Raw genomic sequence first — 24,895 nt, 5'->3', positions numbered from 1 at the left:
TCCCGGCGGGCTGTGGGCGAGCGCCTGCGGGCGGCGGGGCGCGGAGCCCTGCGCGGCCAGGCGCGGGTAGGGCAGCGCTGGAAGGCGAGGCTGCCGTCCTGGAACGGGGCCCCTGTCAGAGCATACGGGGAGGGGGCACCCGGGCAGCTCAGGCAGCCGCGACACTCTCGGCTGGGCTCACCTCCGAACGACAAAAGCTCCCTTATGCCAAGGGAGCAGAAGCCAAGGTCTGGCGAGCAGTAACAGTGCGGGTGTTCCTACAGCCTTGCTGTTGCCTGTATTTACGAGAGATTTCCTCTTGCTCTTTGCTTTCCAGATGCCGACCTCAAAAGGATAGATTTATCCTAATTTGAAAGGTGGTGTGAGAGAAGGCAGTAGCGTGGCAACTGCTGCCTGATGCAGTCATGTCTGTACCCTGCTCAGGATCATTTTCCTGCCAAAGTATCCCTGATGGAGGCAAGGACACAAGCAGTATTCCCTCCGCCAAAAACCTCAGAAGGACACACGGTTACGTAGTTTCCAAGGGCACATGTGTTCATGTGTGAGTCCCCGACCCCACGCTTCAGCCAGCCTCCTGCTGATCTCAGCCCACTGAAACCTGTCGGATAACAAGGTAAAGGGCACTAACACAACCTTGTTTTTAAATCTGCAGAGCGTTTACTATGGAGTTTTACTGCATCACTTCAGTGGCATAAAGATACAGTGCAGGTAGGGTCAACAGGGCATCTTTTCTTACTTCTAAGTCACTTAAGGCCTTCCAGGGAATTGCTAAGTAACTCCCAGTCATTAAAAACATCATTCTCATTTATTTTCTGGCATGGACACAGGACAGAATGTGTGACATCACTACCCATCCATGGCAACAAGCTATCATGAACCAGTAGGGTTTCAGCAGTAGGATCAGTTAAAAGGAAAATATTCTGAGTGTTTATTTAAACACAGTAATCCTCAGCACTACAGACACATTTTGCTCTGCAAAAGTATCAAAAGGTGTATATTGCTGGGACTGTAATAGTCTTTCCATTCAGAAATACACTGTTAAGCTGCTAGAGAGTTATTCTGAGCTTTTGCCATCTCTTAAATCTCCAAATTCCACTTTTAATATATGAAAGTGCCTGCCTGTGTAGTTTTACAAACTAGGCAGGTGTTACCTCGTTGCAATTGTGATGGTGGGGTGATAGAAGCCCTACAAGGTTTATGAAGCAAGGTGAAATGTTTTGTTACACTAACCGATGCAGTAAGAAAAAACAAATGAGCTTTGGCGCATGAGTCTGAACTGGGACCCCAAGCTTGCCTGTCTTTTCCAACTATCTTTGCAGTCACCTGAAAGTTTTACTTAGCCCCACAAACACTGTGTATTGCACAGTTGTTTTATCAGCTCTCTTCTCATAAATCTAAAGCAGAGGCATTCATACATCAAAACCATCATGCCACTGTAATGATCAGCCATTGTCATCTCCCAATTAAAATCAAGGGAAAACAAAGGGTGTCAAGCTGCAGGAACATTTAATGCAGTTGGGTCCAAGCTGTTAATCAGGTATTAGACAAAAAGCTTACCAGTGATGATCTGTGTCCCAGAGAGTTCTTGTCCTCATCTTGGGGCCCACAAAGTTCTGGACATGTGCTTATTTCTAGCCATCAGGGTATGTGGAGTTCCTTCTAGAATCTGTCTAGACTAACTTTACAGTAAGAAAAGTTAGAGCTTGCTAACCTCTGATCCTTTTGTGACCAGACTCTGATGATAGAAAAGTTTATGTGAAGAATAAATCAAGTCTACATGGTGGTTTGATTTCCACATCAGCATAATCTATTCAGGCATTCATTCTCATGCTGAGGAAAAGTTACTTCCTACAAAGTCAGAAAACTAAAAAAGCAGAGTCCATCAAAACATCTTCATGTATTCATTAGCAAAGGTTTGTAATGAAACGAAATTTCCAATTAACTGAGGTCTCTAAAAAGACCACGAGACTGTGAAAGTTAAACTAGGATTTTCAGCATAAAAGATTCAAAGTTTTAATCTAGATTTATCTTTGTGGAGAAGGAGTAATTCACTTTGCATAGACAGAGTAGGCGTCGGTTAGACCTGCTAACATCAATCTGCTACTCAGAATATCAGAGATAATTCAGAAAATGCTCCCAAAGTTGCAGACAATTAATAGCCCACAGAGTGTGATGCAGCAAAATTAGCAGTCTTCCAGCCTGAGCACAGCAGAGCTTGTGTAAGTAACTTTCACCCTATCCTTTCTGCTTGCAAGATTACTTGTGTGCTGAAGGATTCAGAGGGCATTGTGCTCTGGAAATCACCAGCGTGGCTTCCTGGGACTCTTCCTGGGTAAAATGCATCTATAATATAGTTCCTTCTGAGCTGTTCTGAACCTGCACTGTACTGGTGCAGCAAAGGCTCCAGCCCAGTTACGTTTAATGATATGAGAGCTAAGTCCAAATGAGATCCTTGAAGTAAAGTGAAGTACTATACTACTTGTGTTAATACTGGAAAGGAGTGACTGAAAGCCAGAGAAAGTGATTTGGCACTTTGTGGTCAATCATTCTAAATGGTTTACTGAATATCAGCGCTCAGAGTAGGAAACAGCATGTCATTAATCCTCTTACAAACGCGCTTGCTATCAGCAAAACATCCACCTTCTCTCTGGATTTAACTTCTGTCTGGATTGAAAAGAGCATTTCCTCTCATAGGCCCGGTGTTTGTCTTTTTAAACTGTATAAACTATCCATGTAAGTTCAGTAAGCACGTATACTTTTTAAGACATTCATCAAAACCTTTCTTTTTAAAGAAGACTCTTCTTACAAGATGAATTCCTCAGTTTTCCCCAATGTTTATTTTATTTCATTTCCTCTGCTCTGTTTGCATTTGTGAAAGAGGTGACTGAGTTACTAGAAGTAAATTACATGTAACCTGAGGAAGGGAGGGATTTCCGCAATGTTTACCCTTACAACTGCTGGAAAGTAAAAGCCTGTCAGCATAAATGTGCACCGATGACTGTAATTAGTTACTGCCACAGAAACAAGTACTATCAACACACCTGATATCATTCACAATCTTTTCCTGGGACATAACACATTTTTTCCCCTTGTTTTTTTTTTCATTGACTGAAGAATTACATAGAGAACCAGTTTACCGTTCAGCATTCCAGTAAAGCTAATTGGATTCTGAAATTTATTCTTCTTTTAAACAATTAAAAGATTACAATTACTTCCCCCGTGGCTCTGAAGAGAAAAGCTGAAAGGCAATGTACAATATTACAATTTTCAGATTTGCTGCCCTTTGAAATTACTAGCTTTTGGCTGGTTGATTGGAAGTTTGACCGTTTCTTCTCAGATTTAATCTCTGCATTATGCAGTTATACACGTCCATTTTTTGAACAGCCACAACCTGCAGTGAATTTAAAGGACCAGTCACAATTTATCTCTGACAAGAGATTACGGGGCATAATATCACGGTGTCCTGACTCTTACTCAGTATTACCTGATCTGCCAAAGAAACCCATGGAGTGTAGATATGTCATATTGAATTAAAAGGGAATTACAGAAGGGACATGCCTGAAGTACCCAGCACAGATTATCACAGCCAACTTTGGGGTTTTTTTCAAGTCCTGTTGTAAATTGTTTTGATGGAAAACTAGTTGTTGAGGTTATAGTAGCAGAGATATCTCCTTTTCGGCCAGCCGGCTAGATTATAATCTGTGACCTTACTGCAACAAATTTTAGCAATTTTATTCTAGCAAATTACAGCAACAAAAAATTCTGTAGTAGCATTTATATTTTTGCTTACCATTCACCAGGGAAGCATCTTCCGTCTACACATACACACCACCATCCATTTCTAAATGTAGGTAGAATACTAATCTCTCTACTGCGAAGCTCGCATGGATTGTAAACAATCCACGGTTAGTGTTCAGTTTTCATTTGGATGCCCTGTGATCTTTTTCATGATGTTAAGTGTAAATGTTTTAGTCTCAGGCTTAGTTCCACTGTGATACAGGAATAGCTTTTCTCCAAACCACTTAGGAAGTACACTGCCAAGGATACCTAAGAAGGCTTATTTGAATAAAGTAATTGCTTTTAGATAAAGATTGCAGAACATGCTGTGGAAAAATGAAGAAATACAATTATTGGGCTTTCTGATACAGAAAAGGAGATGACTTTGTGGAGTATTAGAAACAATATTTTTGAATGGCACAAACCAAGTATGTGCTTTTCTTTACAAAGTTCAGGTTCTAACGCTTAACCATGTACAGAGAGGGAAAGTGCTGGGAAGTGAAACGCTTTGTGCAGTAGCTGCTTGTCCCGTTAGCAAGTGCTAGCATTTGATAGGTATAGGAGCATTGGTGAATTCTTTGTGCAAGTGTTCAACTGAAATATTTTATGAACTAGAATTTGTCTTGTGTGTATCTGCTGGAGCTGTAGCTCCTGTAATTCTCTATTCTGGTCATGCCACTAAAAGAAGTTGCAGTTCTATTGAAAAATACCAATCTTTAGGCAAAATCTAATATCATACTATCAGAAACTAACTTTCCTACTCAGTTATATCAAACCTTCCTACTGGAGTCACAAGAACAACGAAAAAGACTACTGTAAGCCATCTGCAGTCACTGATCAAATGCTGCCTTACAGTGCAGCTCAAAACCTTCTTTTCTAATGTTATGCCATGTTAGTTTATATCAGAGTGGTTTCCTAAAGAAAAAAAAATATTGATGTTACTATGGCATGTACGTTGGATATAGACAAAGTTCTGGCAAAGCCATTCTGGCCTTTAGGATTATCTGGCAAAACTATGGTGTGTAATAAGTTACTGCTGCTGCATACAATACAGGCTCGTGTTTTGATGCAAAGAAGGAAAAATATGCCACTAAGTCCTGTAAACTCCATACTGGATCAGCTAAGAACATTACCAATTTATGGTGTGACACACAGGATCTCAGGAAGTTGCTTTGACTATATGTACCAAAACTTAGTATTTTGTTATCTTTAGAGGGTTTAGCTTTCACACAAGTTATAAGCAAAGAATATAAAGAAGGCTCAAAACATGCTGAATAAGCTCCCTTGGCATTCGTTCTTAATGTATTTCTGTGTTTTGTCACATGGTACATAGGCTTCCTCCTTTGGACTGGGGTGCACTGTAAGTCTCACATTTTCCTGTTTTCACTGTGTGACAATATAGAGTGTGGGAAAGCTCTGATTATCCATGCTTATACTTGGTGATACCATGAACAAAAACTGAAGAAGGATCTCAAGACGCTGGCTCAGATAAGCTTTGTAGTTAAGATTTTTCCAAATACTTTTCTGCTTGAAAGGCAGTACAAAACACTCAATAAAGGGATTAGCCACCTCTCATCCTTTTGAAAGTTCCTTGTCTAGAGCCAAAAAAAAAAAAAAAAATTTTTTAATCTAGCTTTTCTTTGAATAGGGAGCCAGTAGCTGTGAAGTATGCAAGACTGTTAATCCAGTGCTCTGAACATACAAAGTGTTAGCTCAAGGATATGAAAAAAGAGCTCCTGGTTTAGGCACTCTGCTTTTAATCCTGCCTAATGACATCTGAAAATGATCTCGTTGCTCTATTGAATATAACATTTCCTAACATTTTCTTCTGGGCTTGATCTCCATCACTGTAAAACACCCAAAAATCAAGGCTGTTCTTATGTGTCACTTTCTCAGTAATAAAGCCTCCAAGCCATCCACATGGCAATCCCCAGCAGTAGTGGCACCGTGTTTCACTGTGGGGCATCCCAGCTCCAATATTTTATTTAAACATACCCAAAAAAGTTGCCTTAGCCTCATATCCCTCAGATACACAAGAAAGATGCCAGACAAAAAAGAAATGAGTATTGAAAGTAAAAAACAACAGCTGGTCTCATTTCTCTTCTCTTGAAAGTTGTGCACTCAGGAAATTGATTTACGGAGCACTGGTTTGAATTCTGACATGGCTACGTACAAAGAACTGCATAAAACTCTGAGAAGCATAATTTGATTTACTGGAAATTGCTGTAGGAAACACAAAGTGAAAAAGGAAGTTTGTGTTACTTAATCTTAGTCAAGCAAGTATTTATGTAGCACGTCAAGCAGAAGATATATAGCTAATAAGAGTGTATTGAGCAGGTAGAACAGATGCTGATAAGCTCAAACACTGGAAGTGACAGGCCTGACAGGGACAAATACTGCTCAGGAAGACTAGGGAAAAGAGGGCACAACACAAAGGCAGTGCAGGAAAAACAGGAAGGAACCAATCCACAGAAGTATTTTTGACTGCTGAAGAGCTATGTGGAAAAAAAGAGCTTAAGAGAAATTCCCCCTTAGTGTCTCAGCACCCTAACTTGCAGGATGCATTAGCTTTGGTCTCTAAGACCTATCAAGAAAAAAAAAATGGAGCAAAGCAGCTTTTAAAACAAAAAAATCATGTTAAAATATGGGACTTTTATTTTCCATCTTGCCCACTGAGGCTTTCATAGGGTGGGCCTTTTGCCTTGCCATGACGTCTCGAAGTGGCCTCCAGCATCGCAACACTTTGCACAGCCTTTTCTAGGTCCCTGAGTCTGTCCCTCCATCAGCTCTGCCACCCAGTCAGGCTCTGTTCTCCATCCATACCCAGGAAGGAAGTTCCCTACGTGTGTCTTTCAGTCGCAGTTTGTCCAACCTCTGTGATTCCCAGCTGAGCATGTCCATTTGGTCTCTGAAAGGCTGCAGTCTCCTGCTTCTTCCACAAGATCTAATGGTGCATATACAGCGAGGAAAACCAGACAGACATGTAGCAACACTGAAACCTTCTTTCTTGGGCGTTATCCAGACATGAATTATCCAGGCTTTTTTTTAAGATAATAAGGCCCCAAGTGCTCAGTATATGGATGAGAATTATAGGAGTCTTAGAGAATAGCCTCATCTGAATCCTCAAACTGTGAACAAAGGTTATATTAACAGCCTGCCTCTAAAACAGATCAGGGAAGACATGAATGAGGTGGATGGGATACAAAACCTTCTCATAGTCTCAAGGTCAATGGTGATGCTAAAGTGCTTAGTTTAATAAAAGTGTCTCATTTCCATTGCACAGTTATGATTTGTTACAGAGTAAGTGAAATACTGCCCACTTGAAGCAGATGATAAAGGTGACCTCGTCTGTATGAGTTTGCTTCAAGGAGATTACGGGACACTTACAGTCTTAATACTAGTAGACAAGATGGTGGATTGTATTAAGCAACAGGAACAGTAGCATTTTTTGGTTAGCCCAGCTAGCTCAAAAGAGGATGTCTGCCATGGTATATGCAGGCAAATACAGAGGAGACGCAATGAGGGGCAGGTGAGAAGTACGGGATAGCAGAGAAGAGCAGGTCTAATGAGAATCTAAACTGAGATTAAATGACCAGTGATGATGATGATGTGAACAGCCTGGAATAAACTGCAGTATTATCTAATTATTACTCTGTCTTGAATAGGCCCACTTTATGTCTAGCATAGACTTCTTGGACTCAGTCAATGGATTAAATTGGCCCAATTCATCATTTAAAACAAGCAGTTAAACCTCTGTAAAGCTGTCTGATATGTGAGGTAAATTAAAGTCTTTACCTTCCTCTTTTTCATACACTACAGGTCTAAGGCTGTCTAAGGAAATGCCTGAAGCTGATTCACTGCCTCGTTAGGCTGACATGCTTGAAAAAGTAATGGGAAGTAGTGCTGAGCAGAATGGATGGATGGAACTTTCTCTTACTTTCTGGAGCACTGATCAGTGTTAAAGTCTTTGCTAAAATTTTAGAGAGCATTTTGGTATGGAGCACATAAATATAAAATACTTTTCTGCAGTTCTTCACTGTAATCTAGTGTAGAAATACTGATTTAAAAGACAGCTGATGACCCCTGATTGCTGCTGAAGAATCAGAGTGGCTTTTGTATTTTGTGGGTTTGATGTGCTTGGGAGTGAGGGAGGGCTTTACATTTACCTTAATTTTGTTCCTTCTCTCCTGACTAAAGAGAGATATTTTTGGTGTTTGCAGTCATAGTCACTGGGTTGACATTGTTCTAAGAATCACCTGAGACATTACATACATGACTCTCAGTAAAACTTGTGTACCAATCAGCTTGTGTTGGACATGAGACGGCATGATGGGGTGATGTCAAAGGCATGCAAATTGTTGTTCTGAATAAGCCCATGGAGAAAAATGCTATAGTCAAAGAGTGTGAATGCATCTGATAAACAACCACAAAACAGTTAATGAAAATGAAATTACTGTGGATTTTAGCTCTGTGCTGCTAATGTTAGTGCTTTGTAATTCAGTTTTCTTGCTGGTGAGGCAGTATGATTCTTAGCTTACCCTGGGAAAGAGAAATGGATATTCAGGAAATGTGGCGACAAAAAAGCTGACAGCTGCAGTTGTCCTTTTAAATTATTTTTCAGTTATTCCTCTCATGCACTTTTCAACTTGAAGCAGTTATTTAGGAATTTTCAACCTGGTGACCAACACTGAGGTACCTTACGTGCTTGGAGCACAGAGCAAAATTCTTCACTGATTTATCATCTACACCAATAGTCCTTTTATTTGCTGTGTTGTCTGACATTTCTCCGTGCTGCTCTGGCAGCTTAAGGAACTTGTCTCAAGTACTTTGCATATCAGCATACCAGTAAACAAGATGAAGTGAAAACTAGTTCAGCATTATCTCCTTTCAACAGCCCCGCTACAGTAGGATTGAAATGATGAAGGCTATACATTTTTTCTTCCTGACAGCCTTCAGTTTGTTTTTTGTTTTATTTTTTGTTTTTACTGACCTAATGAAAGCACAGAATGTGCTTCTGTCTGGTAGACATATAATGAAAGAAAAGAAGACAAGCAAAGAGACAGTACAGTACGTACTGGAAAGATACCATGAGCTATCAGGGATATACTACTGCACAGTACAAGAACAAATATGTGGTGGTGTATTAATTCATCTGGTTATTCCTGTCTGCTTAGAATTAGCTCTGTACTCTTATCTATTCCTAAGGAATTAGATTTTCCCTGTAATACAAATTTTTCAGGGTTGTCTGTATAGTTTTCTTCTTCTCTGAGCCTCCTGCAGCAGTGCTGGCATTTTAGAAAGCACTCTGTAAGGCCTCATCCTAGCAATATCCTTTGGGCCATGAAAGGATTGGCAAAAATCATGTGGGAAGCAGTCCCCTAATTCCTGGTGTAATGTGACTAAGGGATACTCTTGCATTGCTTTCTTTAAGCTTACATGGCTGTGAGGAAGATAGGAAATGTAACTGAGGTGCATCCTAAAGTCTTTAAAAAGGGGTAGATCTCAGGAATTTGCTGCCAAATCCCTCTTGTATGTGGTACAGAAACTGCATCTCCAGTGCTAGATTATCCCTAAACAACTATCATTAGCTTATCACCCACATTATAATGTCTGCAGCCACACTGGCTCCTTTAAGACCTTCTGCAGCCACAAGATATTTCTGCTTTGGTATCTGCATTTTTTAGAAAATAAATTACAGCAGCTCCATTTCTCATATAATGTACCTTTGTGTTTAAAAGATCCCGTGTAGTTAAACACCTCGCTTTTTAGCTACTCCTCTAGTAATACTCAGTCTGCATACCAGTAAGTCTCTTGGTGCAAACTGGTAAGATTTTGTGACAAATATAATCTGCTTTGTCTGCATATTGTTAGCACTTTATAGCAGTGGGAAATATGCCAGCAGAGAGAGACTACAGTAATAATTTATGTGCCAGCGTATCACCACAGGAAGTAAAATAATATTCTGCTCTTTCACAGGAGCCAGATAAAAGGAAAACAAATCTGCAAAGCATTTTTATCAGTTGTTCATCCAATAGAATTCTCCAGAGAAATTCCAATGAGAGATCTGAATGGCTCGCTGTGTTTTCCATTTCATTACCACTCAACACTCCAGACTGTAAAATTAGGGAGAGATTACTTCATTCTCTTAATAATTCTTAGCCTTTATAGAAGGATGCAGATGATGAGAAACAGACATCTAGAAATATAGACCATGCATTACATTCCAAGGTTTTTTCCAGCATTAATTCTGTAATTCCTCCTTCCCCACAAGCATCCACTCAAGAAAAATACAAGGATCATCTGTAGCAATTGACATTAGTATCATATAACAAGTAATTAATATGTAAATGCCCGCTTTTGAACTGGATCCTCCTGCTGAAAGACACAAACAACTTCAATAGTCCTTGCAGACTTGCAGAGGAATTTAACTAGCATAGAGACGGGAGTTTGGAGGACATCTGTCTACGATTTCGCACAGAGACTGGATTGCAGAGCTAGGGCCAGCCACGGCGTGTCCAGCGGCTGCGGTGCACTGTGTCCCCACAGCACCCGCGGCCTCCGGCCAGCGCGGCCGGGCTGCACGGCCCCGCAGCCCCGCAGCCGGCACCACGGCAGCGGCAGCGCTCAGCTGCAGAGGAGCTCAGCTGTGCAAGGACTACTGATGACACTGAAATCCAGAATGTAGGTACTAAAATCTGCCAGTCAGCTGTTGCCTAGCTCAGCAAGTTAGATAAACTTGTGGTATTAAAGTTTCCCCAAGCACTCTGGTATGGTGTTCCTGCTCAACCACCTAACAGAGTCTTCTGTTTATGTCACCTGGTTCATGATACCTAGTTAAAAACCCTGCAAAATTAGCAGCTAAACCCCGTATCCCCCAAGTAAGTGATCAGATACTGCTGTTGCTTCATCTAACCTTACGGTGGTAGTTGAGTTCTGACATTACTTGGGTTAAGGAAGAAATGCCCACTTACCTCTATACAGGCATTTCCGTTTTTTTTTTTGAAGCCGTTTGGAGGTTTTGCATGCAATTACACATGAACTGAGACAGGGTGAAACCAACAAAAGAATGGGGGTAAGGTACGTAGGTTCCAACTCTGGGCAACTGCGGTGGATGCCTGAGTAGCAAGACTAAACTTAGCCGCTGCTGTTTCCTTTTACTGACTCCCCAGAGAGACTTTCACCAGGGTTTAGTGCCGGGTAGGTCTTCAACGGAGCACCCTGTGAGAGATGACTTGTAAAAACAGGTCCTGAAAGAAACAGGCCTGCGAGAAACAAAGACTGAGAAAAACAGCTTGAGAAAGAGATAAAGCATAGCAGGGGGAGTGGAGGCCCTCTGAGCTAAGGAATGTCTCAAACACTTGCAAGTAATGAAACTATAGTGGCGGGGTGGATAGTGTGGAGGTCAAAGCTGATCAGGCTGCCCCAATAACACAGGGTGCAGCTGGAGGGGGAGCCCTGTGGAGACAGGACGGCTCTGCCCTGGGCACCTGGCCAAGTTTGAAGGGCCGTCTGTCCGGTGAATGACTTCTGCTTTGTTATCCATGAAATGCATATTAAACACCCCTGAATATGCTAACAAAGACTAACAAGATCTTGCTAATTACATCATCCCATGAAAATCCTTGCCCCTCCCCATACATGGGATACATAGGTTGACCTAGGGGATGAAGCCAAGGAAATTGCGTATAAATTGAGGGCAAGGAGGGTGGGGGGCTGTCTGGAGAGTGAAGTGGAAGTGGACAGATGCCTCCTGGAACCTTTGCTGGTGGGATCGACGCAGGAACCCAAACCAGTGATCTCTATTCCTCGCTTCTCCCCATCTCCCTTCTTTCCTCTTCCCCCTTTTCCTTCACGACCATTAAGCAATGCAAGGCACACTGTATTGCCTGCCACAAGTCGTTATACACTTAGCCAATTATCGTGTATCCAATTAGCACATTGTGGGAAGCTAATAAATGTCCGGACTTCGAGACTTGTCTCACCGTTGTCCACTCCGTTGGGGATTTACGAGTCTAAGTCACTTGTCTGCCTCGTCCGAGTGGGCCGTGACACGGCCCCACGCGCACGGGGGAGCCCACGGCACCACGCGAGGCCGCAGGACACGGCTGCTGTTGGCGCTCGGCGGCTGCAGGGGGAGCGGCCCAGCCCCGCGACACGGCAGGACACCCTGCCCGGGCCCCGCTGCCCGCCTCTCCGCCCCGCCGGCCGGGCCGCGCAGCGCGGGGGCTGCCGGGCAGCAGGCGCGGGCGCGGCGTCACCGCGCGCCGGAAGGAGCCGTCGCCTCCGAAATGGCGGCGGGAGGCGCCCTGCGGCGGCAGGTGGGGCCCGGGGAGAGGCCGAGGGGACGCGCTCGCCTCGGCGCCTTCGTGCCCTCCGCAGCCACGCGGCCCTGCCCGAGTCGGGGCGGCGGCTCCTCGGGCAGAGGCGGCGGGGGCTGCGGGCTCTGCGCCGGACAGGCCGAAACGCGCGGCTGCGGGCGCTGCCCTGACCGCGGGACGGCGCCCGGCGCTGGGCGGCTGCCGCCCCGCCGGCCCGGCTTCCCCCCCTCGCCGGCCCAGCCGCCCCCCCCCGCCGGCCCGGCCGTCCCGCCGGAGTGCAGCAGCTTGTTGCCACGCGTCGAGCGTGGATGCGGCTTGTGGGAGATTTCTGCTGGCAAGGGGCAGGTTTGGAGGCTGGAGTGGGTTTTGCAGAAGCTGATAGAACCTCATAACTAAAGTTATCAAGGCTGCCTGTATAACTTGAAGCATTATATATTTATGATCTTGTTCGAGCACAAGCAGATAATAAAAAAATTAGCTTAATCTTCCAAGATGTTAATGCCAACAGTTCCTACGTAAGGAGTATGAGGGGTGTTCATAGCTGGTGAGACCTGGGTGTCTTTCTTAACTAAATCAGCCATATAAAACTTGATGATTTTTGTGTGTGTGTGATCTAAGCTTGTCATCTCAGTTTTTAAAGACATAAACTTTGTTTTCAGATCTGTGGTTCATCAGTATTGCACATACCCTTCACAAAATGTCAAGTTTTGTAGAGCGTAGGGAAATAAATGTCCTCTTTATTTTTCTGTTCACAAGAGGTAATTAATTTGTGCCTTGGGACAGAGAGACAACTCAGCCTTGAATGTGAAGTAATGAGGATGATTTCATGTGTTTATATGTTTTTTTTCTGGGGAAGAATAAAGAGCACCAAAGACAGGAGACATTAATTACCCAATGAGGCATATAAAAGAAGCTGAATTTTCTCCAGGAAGGGCAGATACTCCTTTTACAAAATTTGGGCAACTAACCTATGATAACACATTCGGTAATTGTGTCCATTTCTAAGAAAATTCAGAGATTCTTATAAAGAATGAGATCCCTTAAAATGGTGAAATTGTACATACAAGGCCTTATGTTCCTTTGTAGACTTTGACTTAGCATTGTAGGTGTGTGCATTCATGGTAACATCTGGGGTTTTTTTGCAGGGGTAGGGTGGGGTGGTGTTTTTAGCACAAGCTAATTAGTAGCTCTTCCTAAAATATGTGATGTCTGCCAGTGAGCTACTAGCAATTATGTATTTGATGACTCTTTGAAGCATTGTAAAAGAGCATTGGAGCATTGCAACTTTCAGTGTAATCTGATTTTTATCTTCTAAAATATTGCTGGAGCAATGTTCAGTGTCAGGATGTCACTAAAAGCTGTCTGTGTTTGCTTTTAGGTTAAATATCCTGAAGTGCAACTTGCTGTCTTACTGGAGCATGGTGGAGCTTGTATGGTCACATCTTGCCTGAGGTCTTCTCAGAAACTATGTCATGAGGTTATCTTGCTAAGCAAGACTGTTACTTGATGCCTGTTAATAGAAGAGTATCAAATCACTTGTGACAGCACTTCATAGGGGACTGCTTGGGTACTACAGATGTTCCTCTCGCCAACACGTCATGGTAGATGTAACAGAGGAGAAGATGGATAAACCCACATTTAAAAGTGACACTGTACTTTCTGATGTTCACTTACACTGTCCGAACAAAAGACATCTCATGGTACGACTGAATGCGGTTGGACAACCAGGTAATGTATGTTTAGACTGATGGAGCTGTATTTTAAGTGTATTCATATCTTTGTAATATCTGAATCCTCCTTTCAGTGGCTGATATTAATCATTAGATATTTTATTCCAGTTAGAAGCATAATCACTGCCTACTCAGTCTTCAGGAAGAGGGCTAGCTGGATTCTCCTCAGGAAGTTAACTACAGAAATGAAAACTATTAATGGAGAATTTGTAGACAGCCTAATTACTTTCTGAGAAGTAGTAACCAAATTAACTTGCTTGCAGGTTTAAATTTATTTATTTATTTGTTCATTTAGCTATATATAGCTCCATATAGCACTTTGGGAATCATGATAAAAAGTTGGGATGTTTCTTGCGTACAAACAAAAGGTGAGAAGCTAGGGATTTTAAATAGTGTAACTTAAGTTTAAAACAAAAATTATCAGTAATTAATTTATGAATTTTTATAAAATTTTATGTGATGACTTACCATCTATTCCAGAGGAACCTAACAGCTTTGTTTGGTTCCGGGTTTTTTTTTGTTTTAAAAAAATTGGCAACAAGAAAGCTTTGACTGACTTATATAATTTGAAGGGTCCGGGCTGTAGTGGAAGTGAATTGGCAAATGCCTCTGGCTGATTGCCAGCTTGTAGGTTTCTATAAAGTTGTCAGGGAGACTGACCTTGAAGCTGCTAGTAAAACATTCTGTAGAAAAGTACTGCTCCTGCTGGGACAGAAGTGTTAGTTGTTTTCAAACCTGGCTGTGACATAAAAAGAATAACTTTTAACAGCTGTTCTAGCATATGACAACGTATAACATGATAAAAGTAGGCTTGACAAAGGAGTGGATAATAATTTTGACCCTGATCAGGTCAAAACCAGGTAATTAATGCTGTGTTGTGTCTTCATGCTGTTCGACATTTGTTTGCTGTGATTTTGCTTGATGCAAAGAACCTTTCAACAGAATGAAATGCTGTCTACTCTGAATGTACTTGGTCTGGGAAGTTCCGTTATTAAGAATTGGATTGTAGTATGACAGCTTTTACTCTACCAAATACAGTGACAATCTACCACTGTTGCTTTGCTGGTTTTTAGGGAACGTCATGGGGATTTAGCGTCTGCTGGTTTGGGTCAGTTTTACCTTACACCTTTTGAAATGCCATAGAACATGCAGAGGTTCAGAATGGACTTGAACAAAAGCATTTCATTCACTCATGGCATCCTCTAATTTGTTAAATATTCAAATCAGCTTAATCTGGATGTCATGCAAACAGTAGATGACTTTAAAAATTTCTCATGCTAGGATAGGCAATGAAGATTTTTTTAGATCTAGCTGAAAATGGTCTCTCTAGAGGAAAACTCTCAGTTTACAGTAGACCAACTTTGGATATCTTGCTTTCTAAAGAGACTGGAATTGAACTCCGTAAACTGTGAAATAAGTGTTACTAATTCAGATGTAAGTGTGCACTGTGACTGCATAGATGCTGAGTCAGTCAGTAGACTCTGAAAGTGCTTCATTTATTTCTACTGACAGAAATATTTCTGTAGCAAATTGAACTATATTTCAAGTTATTTATATATAATTTTTTATCCTCTAGAGTTTTAATATGTGAGATGCTTACCACAATTTCATGCATGTGGAAGTTATGCATAGATTCTATTCTTACCTGGTGTTTAACTTTTTCCCTCCCTCTGTGTTCTTACAGTATTCCTGTCATATTTCAAACTCCTTTGGAACGCAGAAGATTTGGCATCTGAGAAACATGTGAGAGAAGCTACAACAGAAAGAGAGCATCAATACAGAAGTGGAGATGAACAGTGTGACAAGGATAGGAATAATCTAAAAAAAGAAAGAGAATTAAATAGTGAAGGATTAGAAGCTCTGCTGGATGATGATGGAGACTTGGAAGTGGTCAGAAGACCTCGAAGCGCCTCTGATCTAGAAGCGGAGGGTCTTTTGAGGGATAGAGTGTATCCTGTAATTCTGATGAAAGGGAAAGAAGATGCTTTTGAAGATGAAGAGCAAGAATGCACTTGCAGTGATGTTGTTAAAATAGGTAAATAGTAGGCTTACAGTCGAAGAGAAATGGAATAAATATGTTTGTGTAAAACAAAAGAAAACCAGGTTTTCTTTAGAAATGGAACAGAAGTTGTTAACTGAAAGGAGATAGTAAAACAAACATAATACTGTGATACTATAAATATTTTTAAAATTTACCAGTTCTCTCCAGAAGTGATTTGGGCAATAGTATACAATGGGAAACCCGGTGCTCCTTAGAGTGGGGTTTTTGGCATTATCTAGCATTATTATATAGAATTAAGAGTGTTCAGTTCTGTATCTGAAAAAGAAGCATGTCTTCATTTTCAAATTTGCCACTATGGAACTTGATTTGAACAACATTTTGAGATAATTGTTTCTGCTCTGCTTTGATTTTCACAGAACATACTATGGCAACCCCCTTAGAAGACGTCGGTAAACAAGTATGTGTTCTGCCTTGTCGTATCTTGCTGTTCGTGGATTGGGCTTCAGAATTTGCTCAGTTTTAATTGTTTCTCTTATCCACAGGTCTGGCGTGCAGCCTTTCTTCTTGCTGATTACATTCTGTTTAAACGGGACGCATTCAAGTGTTGCTTGGTGCTAGAGCTTGGAGGTGGCACTGGAATTACAAGCATTATCATGGGAACAGTTGCCAAGAGAGTTTATTGCACAGGTAAGTCAGTTATTTTCAATTAAATATTTTCATGAAACTTCAAGAAGCAGTGCTTTCATCATGGCATTTTCATCCTCACCTGTTCAGTTTTCGTTAATAAATTTTTATTAATGTGTATTAAAGTCATGTTTACTGAAAAATAACAAGAACTTTCTCAACAGATTGAAAAAGCAATACTATTTTAAGTGCAACAGTTTAAAAGCAAGATGCATTGCTGTGAATTCAAGGTAGTGTGCCTAGATTAATATAGGTAGTAGGGGGATCTAACTTCTTTCTTCAGGGGTGGCTCGAAGCTTAGCACTGAAAGACAAAAGCAAGGAGGATACTAGGGAAGCAGTCATCAGTGGATAGAGTTGTTCTGAATTTTCCTTGATCTCGTCATCTTGACAGAAACTTAGAATATTAGTCTGAGAAGTCAGGGACCTGCATGGCCCATGCAAAATATTCTTATTTTGGGCATCATTGTACCTTTTTTCCAGATGTTGGTGAAGATCTTCTGGCCATGTGTGAGCAAAATGTTGCATTAAACAAACACCTGCTGAAGCTGGGAAGTAAGTGCTATACGTCAGTGTTTGTACAATTGCCTATATATGAACTACTTTGGGATTAAACAGCACAGTCATTGACTACCTCCCATATTCACAAGTAAAATTAAATTTTTGTCTTGGTTAAAAGTGACTCATCTAAAAAGAAAGACGCAAGATATCTATATACGTGGTCTGTAATGGGACAGCTTCCTTTTGAGAAGAGCAAAATACTTACTGTTTCTCTGGTCATCATTTAAGAGCAGCTGTAGTTCCTACACAGTCATTGTGTGAGTTTCACTGAGGTACTTGGGAGAATCACAGATACCCAGGTGCCAAGGGTCACATAAACAGTGTAAATGACAGAGGTAGAACTCTGGAAAGGTGAAGTATTTTGCAAGTGAGACATGTAAAAGAGAACACAGATTGTCTTTCTGACCCTTAAGTTCATCCTGTTCTCTAGTGAGTGAGTAATTGGCTTTGTGCAGCACATGAGTTGATGTTCAACTTTACTTGTTTTGTATTTCCTCATAATAGATCTTCATCACTTGTTTCAGTACAGATTGTGACTCTTTAGTTTTGCTTAGGCACTGTCTGAAAGGCCATTTGTGACACGTGGTCTTTCTTCACCCACAGGAGGGGAAGTTAAAGTAAAAGAACTGGACTGGCTGAAAGATGAATTCTGCACTGGTAGGTGGTTATAATGGGTCCTTCCAGATAGGGTTGGTGTTTTGTTTTGGTTTGGTTTTTTTTTTTTTCCCTTCAGAGCCATCAAGAAAAGCTTATTCTGTTGTTTATGAAGTAAGTCCTCCAGCACATATGCCTCTGGAAAAATAGCTGAAAGTACACAGTTTTCTTAGGGTGCATCATTGTCATGTGAATGAGTAAGGAAGGGTTTACTGGTAGGTTGAGAATAGACAAGTGGTGTCTGTCCTTTATTTAGATCAAGGTCCAGAGGTGCAAACAAGATGTGTCTGTTATGTGGTGATAATGGAATCCAGGCACAGTGCCGTGGATTTGTCTGATGCGATGGTATTGTGAGGCTTATGACTGCATGAATACAAAATTACAAAAAGGTGGTAGGGAGGGGAGGTGCTGATTTGAAGATGTATAAATACTTGTTCCAAATGTAGTGGCGAATGTTTTATATTTTAAGTATTTGCCAAGGAAATGTGTTCTGCTCCTTTTAGCAAAATAAAGGCAACTAACTTGAGTAACATTTAAAGTGCAAGCAGATCCCTAAAACTTTCTTTCTAGTGAGTGCAAGGTCAACACAAAATTGTAGCACTAGGTTATATGAAGCCAGCTTTATAGATTTTTATATCATCAGTTGGATCTGATGCTTCTTAAAAATAGAACAACTATTTAAGCAAGTGGAAACATCCTTTACACATTCAAAAGCCTCTCTTGAATCTCCAAAAATTCTGGTTAATGAAAATATTTGATACTGCCAGTTGAAGAGGCTGTTTTTTGGAATTTCAGAGAAAGTTTCTATATTTTAACAAAGTCTAAATTTTAAAAAGCGTGATGAAGTAGGAAGCTTAATCAAAACTTATACGGAGATGCATTTGGTTTTTTATTTAAAGCAGTATTTATTTTAACCTAGTTAAATCTGTGATCTCACTACAGGGGAGTAACTGGTTGTAAATTCTAAAGTCAAAACTTACTTTTGCCAGTCAGCCTTGGGAGGATTGAGCATAACACAGAGAAAGCAAAGAATTGTAGGGAACTTCAGGGAATGAATAGAGGGAGGTTTTGGTTTACCTTCAGTGGGGTGCTCCATTTGTCAAGTAGCAGATGATCACAGGAGTTAAGAAGCTGCTTTTTTCCAGCTGTCAATCATTTGAGACATTTAATCATGTACACCAAAGCCATATTCTTTGTTACAGATCCTGAAGCTCCTTATAGCTGGTCGGAAGAAGAGATTGCTGATTTGCATGACCACTGTACTGTGATAATGGCAGCTGATGGTAGGAAAGTGTAAACAGTACATGTTTTAAACATTTGAGCATTATGAGTAATAACCTAAACATACCTAGTTTGCTTTTAAAATCTAATAGGTCAGATCTTTACCTAATTTGTCAGATTTCTGCCTTAAGTATTCCTGCCTGCATTTTTTTTTTTTTAAACTATTGTATTTACATGCTGAATTAGCAATAGGGGAACAGATGTTGAAAACCACCAGCTTTTTCTTTCCTTTGATGTGGTAATTATTTGTGACTAAATAAATTACTCAAAGAACACAAGCACAAGTAAGTGATGAATTTGACTTTCAAAAGAGTTTTGTTGTCCTACCTTTGTCTTGCAGCAGATACCCTCTATGCAAATAATGACAAATAGGTCATTAGACTAATATATTCTATAATGTGGAAAACAGTTTCAGATGCTACATTTGCCCATAGAGTCTATGCCTTGGGATATCTCTGTCTTTTTTTCTGCTCTTGCTTACGTGAAAGACTGAAAAATGACAGGCTAGGTAAGTTGGCTGTATAGGAAAACCATTGTTGTTTTGATATATAAATAAAGGAGCATTGGTTTTATATGTTATGATATTGAAAAGTGTTGCAAGCAGTTTCCAAGGAGATGTGGTTATAATGGTATATTAGTTACTGCCTTTTTTGTATTTTTGTAAGAAATGAGGCCCTATACATTGTAATATCCTGTCTTTTTTTAGCTTTGCAGTAAGATACTTCCAGGCTGACAGAAATCTTGTCAAAGTTCTGTAAGTTGTCTGACAGAAGTGATTCCCATTGATATGAGACAAATCTTAAAGAAAGCCTGACATAAGCAGCAGCAGAGGATACTATTACAGGGTTGGTTGTTGCCATTAAAAATATACTTTGGGATTTAGTTACAATAGTGACTTGTTTGATTAGAATAATCAAACTAAGGCCTGTTGTTATTTCATATGTGAGACTTAAATAATACACTTAAACATACATATTTTATGCTCTTAATCTTTTTTTGTAGTGTTCTATGATGATGACCTGACAGATGCCTTGTTCAGAACACTGTATAGAATCACACACAACTTGAGAAAATCTTGCACGATTTACCTGGCATTAGAAAAGAGGTAAGTATTACCAAGAACTTCAAATAAAAAGCACTAAAAACTTCACTTGCTTTCTTTATTTGGAAGAAACATCTGATCTGATTGAAGGTTGGCTTCTGATTTTCATTGTGTTAGTTGATCACAGGCTGCAGTATACGCTCAGGACAAGCATTTGTTTTTATACGTGCTTAATTTTTATCAGTTCACGATTTGACTTCCACAGGAGTTTGGCTTTTGTTGTCCTTGTCCTACCTTTGTCTTGCATCAGATAACCTCTGTGCAAGTAAGAATAAATAGGTGGCTAGGCTGATGTATTCTATAATGCTTGACAACATTTGCTATACATTTTTGAGGTCATAGAGTGGAATGAAGGGGCCTAGAATTAGTGTATATGTTTCCTAGCTTGAATACCTCTATAACAATTTCTCTTGTGTTTTTTTCAAGGAATCGTTGAATGTTTTTAAGTAGTCATGTGTTGCAGTCCATTCATAAACTAATATATAAATAGGCTTTGCTTAAATCTCTGGAGGTATGTTAGCAATAGCTGTTCATGTGATTTGTTGCCAAGTGCTGTCCAGGAAGCCAAGCCAAGCCAAACTAATGATTCTGCAGCAAAATGCATTAAAATCAATGGAAAGATTCATGCAAGAGTTACTGTGTATTGATGCTATCGTAAGTCTTGTCTGCTTTCAGGAATGATGGGAGGGGTGTTACTTTTTTTTGGCTGCTGAAGTTAGTTAATTACGCTGAGAAGACCCACATTTTCTATTAGCTGAGGAAAGTTACATAGCTGTTTAAGATGCCAGTATAGGAGAGACATTTTAAATGAAATATTCTCTTGCCAGGCTGAACTTCACTTTAAGACATATGGATGTTACATGTGAAGCCTACAGTCATTTTAGAAATAATCTAAATGATTTGGAGAACCTCCAAGATAGAAAAATGAAATATACTGTGGAGCCCATTAAGCTTGATTTCTGCCAGTTTCTCGTTTATGAACGAATTGAGCAGTTGGTAAGTGGCATTCATTAAAATAAATGTAATGTGTTGGGCTAATCATCTAAAATTAGTTTTCAGCTGTTTACTTAACATGAAGTAAGAACAGGAGAATAGACATTACCTTTTCATTCATTTCCATTTAGCTTTTTGTTGTTTTAAAATGATTCTTGTTTATGCTTACATAATCTATACTAGATTGACATAACACCCTTTTCTATCAGTAGCAGTACAGTGGCTTGTATTGCACTCATTTCCTCAAAGGTTAAGAAACAATCTCCATTACTTTGTAAAACACAATTTTTGCGATTGACTAGAAAATGGGACCAATATCTCTTTTCATTTATTTGCTTGTAGAAGAGCATTAATTTCATAGTTTTAGTAAATTCCTTTCCCGGTTCAGGGTTCAGGAAATAATGTTCTAGTATCTATGAAGAAGTTGATTAGCTGTAAACTTCTGTTGTTCAGAAACATGTCGGATACAATGTTGGTAGTTATGAAATTACCTCCCAAGCACTTACAGTTCTCTTTCTCTATTTGTTTTTTCTAATTGTCTGCTCTCACGAATATTATGCAGGGTAGCTGATGGCTTGCTAGCTTCTAGAACAATACAATCTAACAGATCTTTTTAGAGAATTTGCAAATCTTGTATTGGATTGCAAATCTGTTACCAAGAAGTGATGTTCCTGTAGTCAACTTACTATTGCTGTGTCTTCTGCAGTATGTATGCGCAGCAAGATTACGGGGGCCACAAGTTATTTCATGAGACTGATTTATTTTACTTAATGCTGATACCTTCAGGCATAAAACATGCATGCAAAACTTGTTTTAAATTTTTACAAGTATATAAATGTGACCTGGATTATACCTAAATGTGTCATTCCCTAGCCTTTTTGTGGAAGGCTACTTGTCTTTGAAATATATGCATTTTTAAAACGCCTAAGTTTTTTATTTATCATGAGGTGTATTGCCACAATTCAGGATGTCATGGTGAAGAGTATGTGAGTCTTGTACAGCAGACAAAGCATATGCTAATTTATTCTACAGAAATAAAGTTGTTTGTTTCTCATCTTTATCGTCCAACAGATTGAGAAGGGTGTGTGTGTCTGTATAAGACATGCATTTGTGAGACCTTGATTCCTCGGTAAATTGAGTATTTTTTCAGTTGCATTTTTACTGGCATTATGGAAAACATTTGTCAACACAGGCTAAGAAAAAGAGCAAGATTATCAGTCAAAATACTGCAGAAGGTCATGCAGACCAATGAAATTATTTTAAAACATTATTTGAATGATATTAACTATTTTTTAAAAATCATGCAAAAGAATGAAGAAATCTATTCTGTTGCTCTGTCTCAAAGATAATTTGGTGGTTGTTCTAGGAGATTACGTAGAGATTCTAGAGATGGAGGTAGAGGGTGTGTCTTAAAACTTGTCTTCAAGTGGGCATGTTGAACTTTTTTATAATTGCAACCTACTGATCTGAGAAAATACCTGTATGTATTTTTTCCACTCCTACAGGAATTGTGGAAGATCATGGCTGAACAGCTAACATGACAAGGACATGAGGAAATAGAAGATCTTTTTCGACAGATAAAGGCTTTTTTGATGTTTTATTAAAAAAGGATTTTCATCCCAAGAAAAGCATTTTCCTGGGGGAACTGTGTTCTCAGAAAGTATTGCTATGCAGATTTGCTTCACTTCAGTAAGTTTTGGTTTTGGCACTTAGGACATGGTTTCTTTGATGTTTCTTTTGCAAAACTGCTTGATGTTGTTCTTCAGAGTATGTGCTGGATGCCACACAGCAGTGACACAGAGACTTGCACTTTGGGATTGATGACTTAGGTTTTAGAGTCTGACAAAGAGGTAGTTAACCTTTTCCATGTGGCTGATTTGCAGATGTCATGCATTTTCCTTTTTAGTTTTCTGAACATGGACACTGTTCTTGGTCTCATCCCAGTTCCACATTATTTGTATTTATGGACATTTGTAAAACAGTGTTCTGGGCAAGACCTGTTTGTCTTTCATGGACTTTTCTTTAAGCAATCTGTTCATGAAGCGTAGTCCTTAATTCTCAGTTTGTCCTATCTAAATCATTCTAGTTTAGGGCTACTCTCTGAACTGAAAGGAGACAAGATGCATTTTGTTTGATCCTCTAAAAATACTCTACAGAGGTCTTGGAGCTATATTGTCCTGCTGGAATTTTAAGCTATTCTGTCTCTGAGGGTGGGAAGGTACCATGTGAAGTGATGTGCTACCACTCTTGAAATGTTTGGAATTCTACCCTCAATGTATACGTGTGAGGCTGGGGAGGAGGAGGTGACCAAGAATGTCTTGCCCATACAAATGGGCTTTTGGATTAAAGTACAACATATTGGTCAAATCTCTCCTGTGTTATTAATGAAACCAAAAATCTTTTTATAAATTTTATGTGTGCTATTATGTTTGTCACTTGCCATATGTACACTGTCATGGAGAATCTTGTGCCTGCTGGATTCTTCAGCATTATGAGAGTATCAGTGATGAAGCTGTTGTGGCCTGTGACTCGTGGGACTGTGTATACATTATATTAGAAGCATCTGGTTGACTTCTTGAAAGTCTGTTTTGGTTAAGTTCAGTTGGTTTAGGTCAGTTATTTCATAACCTGCTTACGTGTATGAAAACTTTTTTTTCGTGTTCTTTAATTCATCTTTAATGAGATAAAAGATTATTAGATGATGATGGCCTTTTCCTGTGAGTATAGTCAAAGTAAAAATTACATTATGTTAGCATATATCTGCCTAGATTAATACAGAACTTCTCTCTTCGAACCCTCATTTGAATTTCAAAGATATAAAACTGTTGGAGCAGATGATCCTTGAGGTCCCTTCCGACCTGGTATTCTATGGTTCTATGAAACTGTATTTTAGTCCAAAGATTCCCAAACTAGTGTTCTTTTGTTTGTTTCTTCTGTAATGTTATTAACGGAATAGATTAACTGCAAACAATTGTTTTTGAATGTAGTTGCTTATTTAAGTGATAATTTTTTGAAGCCTGTAGCAAGAAATTAGTTTAAATTGATGTGTAATAGCATGTAGATTTTTACATCTACACGGGACTTCTGAAAGTCTTTGGAATTATCAACAGAAACTCATCCGGGTAGAGGGATATTGTAGATCTTTTAAACGTAGAATTAAAAGCCATTTTACCACAGCTGGCTTAAATTAACATCTGAAAAAGATTTTTATACTTGTATCTTTGGTTGAGTAAACAAAAATACTATGCCTGTTTGGGAAGCAAGCTGAAGTGGAATTTCCTCCTAACGAAACAAAAGTTAATCTTTCTGTTGAAGAGAAACAACAGCTTTGAGGGTTCAATGACTGAGATCTAAACGCCAAATTGCAAATTTGGATATGACCTTTTTCACTGATGATAAGGAATAGTCAAAAATAGGCAACAATTCTAAGAACACAGAGTCTCACAATGCCTCAGCTTTGCGGTGTTAATGAGGTAATATAGCCTGTCTTGCCAGAGAATTGTCCACTGCTACTTAGGGATATTGAGTATGGATGCCACCTTCTCCATTTTGACTTCAATCATACTTTAAATGTCATACATGGTAGTTGTTTTCAGAACTCATCATGCAAATTAACACCTTTAGCAGTTCGTTGTTTGTTAAGAGGGTTAAAAGTGGGAAATTGTTTAGTCTTGAGCATACAGATTATGATTCAAAATCAAGTTAGTGCCTAAAATGATAATGTCTTGAGCATGTTATCTGTATTTATGCCATCAAGAAGGATTTTTTCCTAATAAAGCATAATTTGAAAGATA

At 39.8% G+C, this 24,895-nt stretch overlaps 1 protein-coding gene across 4 annotated transcripts; it reads left to right on the top strand.

The window, feature by feature from the left end:
• The first annotated feature begins 241 nt into the window (after window positions 1-241).
• On the top strand, window positions 242-24,895 carry LOC141930380 (methyltransferase-like protein 22). Of its 4 annotated transcripts, XM_074841102.1 has the most exons (12): window positions 12,048-12,095; window positions 12,854-13,080; window positions 13,474-13,823; window positions 15,510-15,860; window positions 16,244-16,284; window positions 16,370-16,514; window positions 16,994-17,065; window positions 17,675-17,728; window positions 18,928-19,008; window positions 20,009-20,111; window positions 20,936-21,104; window positions 22,607-24,895. In XM_074841102.1, exons 3-12 carry the CDS (start codon window positions 13,694-13,696, stop codon window positions 22,640-22,642), a joined length of 1,182 nt encoding a protein of 393 aa, XP_074697203.1. In that variant the 5' UTR covers window positions 12,048-12,095; window positions 12,854-13,080; window positions 13,474-13,693; the 3' UTR covers window positions 22,643-24,895. The 4 variants fall into 4 exon arrangements, with proteins under 4 accessions (XP_074697205.1, XP_074697202.1, XP_074697203.1 ...); XM_074841104.1 differs by lacking the exons at window positions 12,048-12,095; window positions 12,854-13,080 and adding an exon at window positions 242-613; XM_074841101.1 differs by lacking the exon at window positions 12,854-13,080 and having other exon boundaries at window positions 12,041-12,095.

Source organism: Strix aluco, chromosome 15 (assembly GCF_031877795.1).
Source record: "Strix aluco isolate bStrAlu1 chromosome 15, bStrAlu1.hap1, whole genome shotgun sequence".
Classification (NCBI taxonomy): Eukaryota; Metazoa; Chordata; class Aves; order Strigiformes; family Strigidae; genus Strix; species Strix aluco.
Note: the sequence above shows the minus strand (reverse complement) of the source record. Positions and strands in the feature narration are given on the sequence as shown.

Coding starts and splice junctions, on each gene's coding strand:
- LOC141930380 (XM_074841104.1), top strand. CDS start 13,694: ATGGTAGATGTAACAGAGGAGAAGATGGATAAACCCACATTTAAAAGT. Junction 13,824..15,509: donor GAATGCGGTTGGACAACCAG/GTAATGTATGTT, acceptor GTGTTCTTACAG/TATTCCTGTCATATTTCAAA. Junction 19,009..20,008: donor TGTGATAATGGCAGCTGATG/GTAGGAAAGTGT, acceptor CTTTTTTTGTAG/TGTTCTATGATGATGACCTG.